The sequence below is a fragment of the Zalophus californianus genome, chromosome 15 (genome assembly GCF_009762305.2).
Source record: "Zalophus californianus isolate mZalCal1 chromosome 15, mZalCal1.pri.v2, whole genome shotgun sequence".
Lineage (NCBI taxonomy): Eukaryota > Metazoa > Chordata > Mammalia > Carnivora > Otariidae > Zalophus > Zalophus californianus.
In genome coordinates, this window is record NC_045609.1 from 61,676,375 (window position 1) to 61,686,403 (window position 10,029).

The 10,029-nt window shown below is 39.2% G+C and overlaps 1 protein-coding gene across 1 annotated transcript in view; it reads right to left on the reverse strand.

The window, feature by feature from the left end:
- ARL3 (ADP ribosylation factor like GTPase 3) overlaps positions 1-10,029 on the reverse strand; it is a 36,383-nt gene that overhangs the window by 24,770 nt on the left and 1,584 nt on the right. Inside the window, exon 2 of the mRNA XM_027593975.2 lies at positions 5,044-5,187. Within this exon, the coding sequence (XP_027449776.2) occupies positions 5,044-5,187 (144 nt within the window). The remainder of the gene's footprint in view (positions 1-5,043; positions 5,188-10,029) is intronic.

Below are 10,029 nucleotides of genomic sequence, written 5' to 3' on the forward strand. Positions count from 1 at the left end.
AGGACAGTGACTCAAGGTGGAACTTTGAAGAAGGTGAGCAAATCAGGGGCAGGTGGAACTGTGAGCTGGGAGTTGGTGTGCAGAAAAACAAATTAACAAGACCTCTGGGGTTTGGAGAGAAGGCATTTCATGAGCAATAATTAAAAAATAAATCTTTTTCTGAGAATGATATAGTGAAATCAGGACTTGAAAAATCCAATCAACGGCTTGCTATCACAGAAGTGACAGTTTATCCAGGAGAACTGGAGTGAAGTGGGCCTGGGGACGTCTCCATAAACATTTGCTTCATATGGCAGCCTGCCAATACTACTTGCCTCTTGCAGAAGGACAAGGCACAGTGTGATGGTGTAGGAACACTGCCACCCAATTGCCACTGAGGATAAATGGACTATAGGGGATACCGGGGGATGATGCTGACTACAGCTCCCGTAAGATGCCAACAACTGAATAAATTAGAAGTTTAAGAACTCTAAAGGGAAGTGGCTTAAGCTTATTGCAAAAGGCAGCTTCATTCTGACTCACTGACAAAACCACTTTTGTGTGCTTAAAAGTTCTACACTTAACTATAATATTCAATGTCAAAGCCAGTAATGTCAAATCTTTCTGGAATGAAGCAGGAGATAAATAAGAGTAACTCCTGGAATTTGACCATATGTATCAACTGCCTTAAAATTCTATAAGTCATCAAAAGAAAAAAAATTCTATTAAGTCATCGGACCAACAAATCTAAGAAATTATTCTAAGGAAATAATGGGTGCAAACATTTAGAAATGGGTATTACATAAGTATTATTTACCTTTATTTTTTAAAGGTAAATAATTTTTTTAAAGATTTTTTAAAATCTTTTTTAAAGATTTTATTTATTTGGCAGAGAGAGACAAAGCGAGAGAAGGAACACAAGCAGGGGGAGTGGGAGAGGGGGAAGCAGGCTTCCCGCTGAGCAGCGAGCCAGAGGTGGGGCTTGATCCCAGGACCCTGGGATCATGCCCTGAGCCGAAGGCAGACAATTACCCACTGAGCCACCCAGGCGCCCCGTCATTTTTATTTTTTATTTTAAATATACGCATCATAGGGGCACCTGGCTGACTCAGTAGAGCATGCGACTCTTGGTCTCAGGGTTGTAAGTTCGAGCCCCATGTCAGGTAGAGAGATTAATTAAAAATAAAGTCTTTAAGGGGCGCCTGGGTGGCTCAGTCGGTTGGGCATCTGACTCTTGGTTTTGGCTGGGGTCCTGATCTCAGGATCTTGAGATCCAGCCCACATGGGGCTCCATGCTCAGTGTAGACTGTGCTTGAGATTCTTTCCCCTCCCTCTCCCTCCTCCTCTTCTCCTCCCTCTGCTCATGCTCTCTAAAATAAAATCTTTTTTTTTTTTTAAGATTTTATTTATTTGACAGAGAGAGACACCATGAAAGAGGGAACCCAAGCAGGGGGAGTGGGAGAGGGAGAAGCAGGCTTCCCGCTGAGCAGGGAGCCCAATGCGGGGCTCAATCCCAGGACCCTGGGACCATGACCTGAGCCAAAGGCAGATGCTTAATGACTGAGCCACCCAGGCTCCCTAAAATAAAATCTTTAAAAAATAAAATAAAATCTTTAAATATACCCATCATATATGCATAGAAAAAAGAGGATACATTTTTTTAAAGATTTTATTTATTTATTTGAGAGAGAGAGGGAGGGCATACACACAGAGGTTGAGGGAGAGAGAGAAAGAGCTTCCCCACTGAGCAGGGAGCCTGATGCAGGGCTCCATCCCAGGACCCTGGGATCATGACCTGAGCCGAAGGCAGACGCTTAACCGACTGAGCCACCCAGGCGCCTCCCTACTTTTTCTAATATAAAACAAAAACACAATGAAAACTTGTTTTTCTTTTTTTAAAGATTTTATTTACTTATTTGACAGAGACAGAGAGAGAGGGACACAAGCAGGGTGAGTGGGAGAGGGAGAAGCAGGCTTCCCACAGATCAGGGAGCCTGATGTGGGGCTCAATCCCAGGACCCTGGGATCATGACCCGAGCCAAAGGCAGACACTCAATGACTGAGCAATCCAGGTGCCCTGAGAGCTTGTTTTTTTAAATTTTTTTAAAGATTTTATTTTTAAGTAATCTTTATACCTAATGTGGGGCTCAAACTCACAACCCTGAGATCAAGAGTTGCATGTTTTTCCGACTAAGCCAGGCACCCAGGAGGCTTGTTTTTAAAGAATAAATATGGGGGCACCTGGGTGGCTCAGTTGGTTAAGCGCCCATCTCTTCATCTCAGCTCAGGTCTTGATCTCAGGGCTGTGAGTTTAAGCCCCATGTTGGGTTCACACTGAGTGTGGAGCCTACTTAAAAATAACAAGAAAAAGGGGTACTTGGGTGGCTCAGTTGGTTAAGCGCTGTACTCTTGATTCTGGCTCAGGTCATGATCTCAGGGTCATGAGATCCAGCCTCCTGTTGGGCTCTGCGCTCAGTGGGGAGTTTGAGATTCTCACTCTCTGCCCCTCTGCTCATGTACACATGCTTGCTCTCTCAAATTATTTTTTTTAAAGATTTTATTTATCTGACAGAGAGAGACAGAGCGAGAGAGGGAACACAAGCAGGGGGAGTGGAAGAGGGAGAAGCAGGCTTCCCACCGAGCAGGGAGCCTGATGCGGGGCTCAATCCCAGGACCCTGGGATCATGACCTGAGCCGAAGGCAGGCGCTTAACGACTGAGCCACCCAGGCGCCCCTTAACTTTATTTTTTTAAAAAAGATTATTTATTTTTATTTGAGAGAGAATGAGAGCTAAAGAGATCACAGAGGGAGACAGAGAAGCAGACTCGCCACTGAGCAGGGAGCCTGACAGGCTCGATCCCAGGATGCTGAGATCATGACCTGAGCCGAAGGCAGACGCTTAATGACTGAGCCACCCAGGAGCCCCTCAAATTTAAAAAAAAAAGGATAAATATGAAAACTTGACATCATATAATAACAAAGTCACCTATAACATATCAAATAAAGCCTAAAAGTTAGAATTGGAACTTTGAGTCCATAACTTAAGAGTTCATTTCTATGGTCACAGTGCTGGATGCCCTCATTTTACTGGTACTCTTAAGAGATACAGCCTACTGCTAGTACTCAATTAAAAAGAAGAAAAAAAAAACCCTAGACTTTTCTTTTTCTGGCAGAAATCCTGACACAGTAATATGTGTTTTTAGCCCTTCTAGACTAGACCACTGTAATTTGCTCCTCCTTAGGCTATACATTAAATTTGTTCAGAAGCTGTAAAATTGCTCATTTGGTAGCAATTGAAATGACTTTTCTGCAAAAAGTTGCAGATCAGTAAGACTCACAAGCTGTGAAGTACACAGACCAGCACAGCCATTCAAACCTGACACTAAACTTGTATCACAGTACAGTGGTGGAAAATGCTTAAAAAAACTCTGCTTTTGCTAAAACCTCTAATGCTCAAAAACTTTAAAGTGACTAAGACCAACAGGGCTGTCCTCTAGTTAGGAAACCCAACAGGCTGGTCAAAGGTCAAGCCTTCTCAGGATTTCCTACAGGGAAGGAGGTCTAAAGAAGGAGGGTTGTTCCACTTAGGATTTGTCTTTCAACTTCCACACTGGCAGCACCACGGTTGCCTGATCCTTTGTGTTTTGCTTGCTTAGCCTTAGGAAAGAGGCTGGATTAAAAAATATAAGGGATTTTTTAATTAAAAAAGTGATAGATATATTTGTATTGATTAAGTCTGAAAAACATACACTAAAATATTAACAGTAGTTTTTCTCACAGTACTGTTTTTTTCTTTTATATTCTCTCTGTATTTTCTTTTCGTTTTTATTTTAAGATTTTATTTATTTATTTGAGAGAATGAGCACACACAAGCACAGGGGAGGGGCAGAGGGAGAGGAAGAAGCAGGCTCCCCGCTCAGCAGGGAGCCTAATGTGGGGCTTGATCCCAGGACCCTGAGATCAGGACCTGAGCCGAAGGCAGATGCTTAACCGACTGAACCACCTGGGCGCCCCTCTCTCTGTATTTTCTGCACATGTTAATTTCATTATGAAAAGATTAAGCTATTTTTTTAAAGTAATCACTTAGAGCTGAGGGAATTTTTTTTTTTTTAAAGATTTTATTTAGGGTGCCTAGGTGTCTCAGTTGTTTATTTATTTATATATATTTTAAAGATTTTATTTATTTGGCAGAGAGAGACAAAGCAAGAGAGGGAACACAAGCAGGGGGAGTGGGAGAGGGAGAAGCAGGCTTCCTGCTGAGCAGGGAGCCTGATGCGGGGCTCGATCCCAGGACCCTGGGATCATGACCTGAGCGGAAGGCAGCTGCTTAACTGACTGAGCCACCCAGGTGCCCCTGATTGTGTCTTGATAATATACATGCTTATTTATTTTTTTAAAAAAGATTTTCTGTGGGGGGGAGAGAGAGAGAGAGAGAGAGAGAGAGAGAGAGAGAGAGAGAGAGAGAGCAGAGTGGGGTGAAGGGCAGATGGAGAAGCAGACTCCCTGCTGAGCAAGGAGCCTGATGTGGGGCTTGATCCTGGGAGTCCAGGATCATGACCTGAGCCGAAAGCAGATGCTTAACCGACTGAGCCACCCAGGTGCCCCTATATATGCTTATTTAAATGATTTATTTAAAAATTGGTAAAATATACATAACATAAAATTTACCATTTTAACCATTTTTAAGTGTAGAGTTCAGTAGTACTAAGTGCATTCACGTTGTTGTGCAACCATCACCAGCAGCCATCCACAGAACCTTTTTCATCTTATAACACTGACTCTCTGTGCCCTTTCAGCAATGACCCCTCCAATCCCCTCTGTCTCCAGCCCCTGGTACCCACTATTCTACTTTCTGTCTCTATGAATTTGACTATTCTAAGTACCTCATACCTATGGAATCACTTGATATGTTTTTGAAATCTTAGACTGTTTTTAAATTGTATAGACTTATCTCAGTAACAAAACTTGAGGGTGGACAAAACTGTATTTCCCATTTTGCCTTCCATATTGCTATGATCACTTTCCATATGTCACACAGGCACCTGGGCCCAGGGCAGTGCTCACCTGTGTAGGTGTAATGTGGCTGATGTCTTCAGATGCAAGCTGCTTCAGAAGAGTGGTCTTGCCAGCATTATCCAAGCCCAGGAGAAGAATTCTCACCTCCTGGTCTGGTGCACTTTTCAATTTGCGCAAAATTGAGAGCAAGCCCTTAAACAACCATGAAGAAGAGAGATTACTTTTGGGGCACTGACTTTGATATTAGTAGATATCAGAATATCTTCTCCTCCTTGAAAAAAGTTCTTGGTTGTGGAGAGCTCACAGTACTATTTTTCAGCTCAATGTCATTTATTCCATTTGCTTCTTCCTCCTAAGTTTTGGCAGAAGTACTTCAGCAAATTCAGCAACTCAATAAATAGCATGGCTTATTGCTGTTCCTCCTATTAATCCAGTTTAGCAGTCACCCCAAATCTTCTGGGAGTGTGAACTACTACTCAATTAATGTTCCTAAAGCCCTTCATATACACTTTAGAGTAGAGCACACATCATATCAGACTATAGGTAATTGATTTTTGTATTTTTCTCCTAGAGTGAAATTTATTGCAGGTAAGAGTTATAGCTTTGGTTTCCCACAATGCCTGGCACTTATTGGATAGACATTAGATAATAGTTGTTGAATTAAATACAATTATCCACCCAAGTAAGTGCAAGATTTTACCATGCTACACACACACACACACAAACACACACACACTCTAAAAAAAAACCTTGTATAAAATTGTTTAAGACTTTATTTCAGTTTACATTTAAGACTTCAGCATTCAAAATACTCTATCATCACCTAAAAAAACCCCAATACTCTATCACCATCTAATTTTCACAAGACCCATATAGGACAGGCGCATAGTATAAATTATGTTTTTCAGATGAAGAATCGGATACAACAGAGAGGTTAGAACATTGTCAGTCAGTCATGAAGAATAAAAATCACAATTTAGCCAGGGTATTTTTTACTAGTAATTTAATATAATGTTTCTTGTTTTTATTATTTTTTAATGACTAGAAATAAACCATATTGCCTTTTAGCTACCAACATAAGAAAAATTGTATAAGATAGTTATTTGTTCTGTCCTGCAGCTGACAGTCTTGTTCCAATGAGGCATGAGTTACAACAAGAATCAAAGAATTCCAGAGTTTAAAGGGCATATAATCTAATCTCCCAGCCCAAGCAGAAATTCCTTCAAGCTGAGTCTTAGAATTAGATAAAATGATTATATATTTTTTTATCCTTATTGCACCAGGCAATAATTCAAACCAGCCTGTTCACTAAGATCAAATAACCATTCTGTGAAATAATTCTCAACAACTGAGTCTTTGGACAATGATATGCAAATATGCATAATTATTAAGAATTCCTTTCTGCCTCAGAGACTCTTTGTTTACCACTTCTAGTGTTCTGTATTTGCACTGACTTGTTAAGGATTACATTAACCTCTCTGTACCTCAATTTTTTCCAGCAATAAGATAGAAGATTTAGTTTAAGACAGAAAGACAAATTCTATACCAAAAGATTTAGGAAGAATGATTGAATAGATTTCAAACAAACAAAAAGATAGGCAGGTCTTTTTTTTAATTTTAATTTTTTTTTTGGCATGACATTTTTCTTTTGTTTTTATCTTATCTGGCCTTGAATACTTTGACAACATTCCTTTTTTAAACTGTATTTATGAGAAGTCTCCCTGTCTTCTATTAGCTACATTGCAATCACTCATTTATAATACCATCTTTCAGAACAGTTAAAATTAGAATTCTGAGATCCTCAGGGGACTGGTAATATAAAAAGGCTAGAACAGGGAAAACACATTGTACTACTCATCCTGAGTTCTTGATTAGATGGCCTCATTACCTCTTCCAAAATAACCGAAATTTATCACATCAGTACATGAAACGACAGTACAGGTAAAATTCTCATGCATTATCTACTAGTGTAGAGATCATGAAAGATGTTTCTATAAAATATTTTCAAGGTTCAAAATGAATGTTTTAGGTTTTTCCTCACATGTCTCCTCTTTTAAAACAAATGCGTAAATAAAAATACTGCTTTCTGCAGGCTGAGACTTTTTACACGCTCATTATATTTGAAATTGAACAATGAAGAGAAATTAATTTCTATTCATCTTAAAAGGGGAGAAGCAAAGCACAGAAGAGAAAACCATTCTAACTATACCTAAACTTTATTAACTTAAAGGTATCAAAAAATGATACTTCTATATTTCTAATGAGTGATTTTCCTTATCAGGAATTAACTTCATATGCTTCACCTTTAAGTGAAATTACAGAGAAATGGAAAGTTCAGTTACTATTTTCTTCTACCAAAATGATAAATAGCATCTGAAGCATGGTCTAGGGAAGACAATGCAAATACAGTACAGCATCATATTAACCCAACTACTGAGGACAGGGGATCACAGGATTATCAGGTTTGCTAAATAGGGAAGAGGATATTTATAGATATCAGAGTTCTGCCTGAAAGGTACAAAGTAAGCTGATTTAAGAGGCTGGAGGAAAGAGAGCAGAATAAGTCTATGTTTCTAAACATAAGTGTCCATCCTTTATTTTAAATGTCAAATGAAGGGAGACAGCCATTAGAAGTTAATTTTATTATGGGGCTGAGTTTTGTAGTATAAATACAAGGAAACGAATTTTTAAAGTGCATTTTTTGTTAAAATACCCATTCATTCCTTCATTCACATTAAATATCCACAGTGTGCCCCACATACAACAGTGAGCAAAACAGATATGATTTCTATGTAGGATTTGTACTCCTTTGACATTAAAGACAATTTAAGAAATCGGAACTTTAGTTCATTGTTTAAAGTCTATTATCAGCATGGGTGCATATAAGTTATCTGCACCCTGGTGGACAGAAGTGGTCTGACTCAGTCATAAGACATCTAAACAAACTTTCTACAGGCAAATTATGAATACATGTGCTATTGACTACAGATATTTTATCTGCCTCAAAATCAGCTTAAACTCAGCTACTGGCAGAGGCACGGTGCACTGACCTAAAATGATACAAACTAGGTCATTCAGAGAAACTAGGCTGGTAGAGGGTGAGAGAGGAATGTGATGGTGGATGGAAAGTGTATGTGGCTGTGAGGAGCAGTTAAAATTTTTAAATATTAAAATTAATAAGCCATCTGTCAAGTACATGTACTCCCCATAACTAGCTTAAATGGAACTGACTTCAATGTGTCTTTACCTCTTTAACAGAAAAATTATGCCGCTCAGGGAGATGTTATTAACTTCCAGGAACTCCTATAGCTTTGATAGGGAGAACCTCACCCAAACTTGTCTTCTTTCTCCTCATCTCTCTACTAAATAAATACAGTGTTTCCTGAGGAACAAAATATGGGCATTTCCTCAGGAAGAGTGGGTTCCCACCTTACCAGACTCCTAATAAAAACATTGGGGATGGGGGTGGGGGTGCCTGCCTTGCTCTGTCAGTAAAGCATGCGACTTGATCTCCGGGTTGTGAGTTCAAGCCCCACATTGTGGGTAGAAATTACTAAAAAAAAAAAAAAGAGGGCGCCCGGGTGGCTCAGTCAGTTAAGTGTCTGCCTTAGGCTCAGGTCATGATCCCGGGGTCCTGGGATCGAGCCCCGCATCGGGCTCCCTGCTCCGCAGGAAGCCTGCTTCTCTCTCTCCCACTCCCCCTGCTTGTGTTCCTTCTCTCACTGTGTCTCTGTCAAATAAATAAAATCTTAAAAAAAAAAGAACATTATGGGCTTTGGAATTTCATAGACTTGAATTCACCTTTCTTCCATGTATAACCCTGGGCACCTAGAAAATGGGAACAATACTTATATCTTAAGAAAAATGCTCTGAAGATTAAGTGAGATAATGTATGTAAAGCATAGTGCGTAGTAGACACTCGAAGCAGTAGTTGTGTTGGTTGTTTTGTTTTTTAACTTTTCACTGACCATCTTCTGACCAGAAAACACAATCTTAGGAACAGTCTTCCAATGCTGAACATGCGCGTTGGTGGTATAGTGGTAAGCATAGCTGCCTTCCAATGCTGAACATGCTTGATAACTACCACTAGGTTCATGTATGTAGAAAGTACTCCATAAATAATTTGAGTGAAGGGGTCATCTGTTAAATAGCAGTGATTACTTAATGCACTAACATTACTGTCATCTTAGTATTTTACCAAAGACGATATCAAAAGGCAGGGCTAAAATAGCTGACTAAAAGTTCAGAGAAAACATTGGGGTTTTTAAATAAGAAATAAAACATATTAGTCATAGCTGAAGGTTTATAAAGCAGAAACAAAAACCTGGGACTCATCCTTTAGTTGTACAGTTATCACAGGGATGGGTGACACACTTAATCACACCACTGATGGTTTAAATTCTATGTTCCACTTTTAGTTCTAAGAATAGCTCACACTTTTGGAGATAAAAAAATGTATTTGGGAAACCAGATAAAGAATCCAGAATGATTTGCCCTAATTTCATATTGTTGATTTTAGGAAAAAAGAAAAAGAAAAAAATCTGTCTTGATCAATGAACACAACAGTTGTATACAATAGTGCTGTAGCACAGTCAATTTGCTGTCTACAGTGTCAATTTGCACCTGGAAACATGAGCAGTGGTTAATTTATTGTAGCCCTGTAATTATAAATTAAACAATCATGAAATTACAGAGTCCACTTAGTTGATAAACAAACTGGGAAAAGTTAGCCAGCGCTCATGCGTTTCTCCTTTATGACGACATCTCATTCTCTGTTGGTTTGGCATGCCTTTTTCATTCCAATTCTAGTTATTTTCTGTGTAAATATTTATGTTTGTACTCATTTGTTGAGAAAAACTTAGCCTTTAAATGGACAGCCCATGTATAAATGATTAATAAAAAGAAAACATGTAAAAATCTGTTTAGCCTGAGGTTAATAAAACTGCAATATAGCACGTGTGAAATGTGATTGGCATCTTCAGATCAAATTCTACTTCTTTAACAATCTGACAATGTAAAATCAATTCTTTTTCC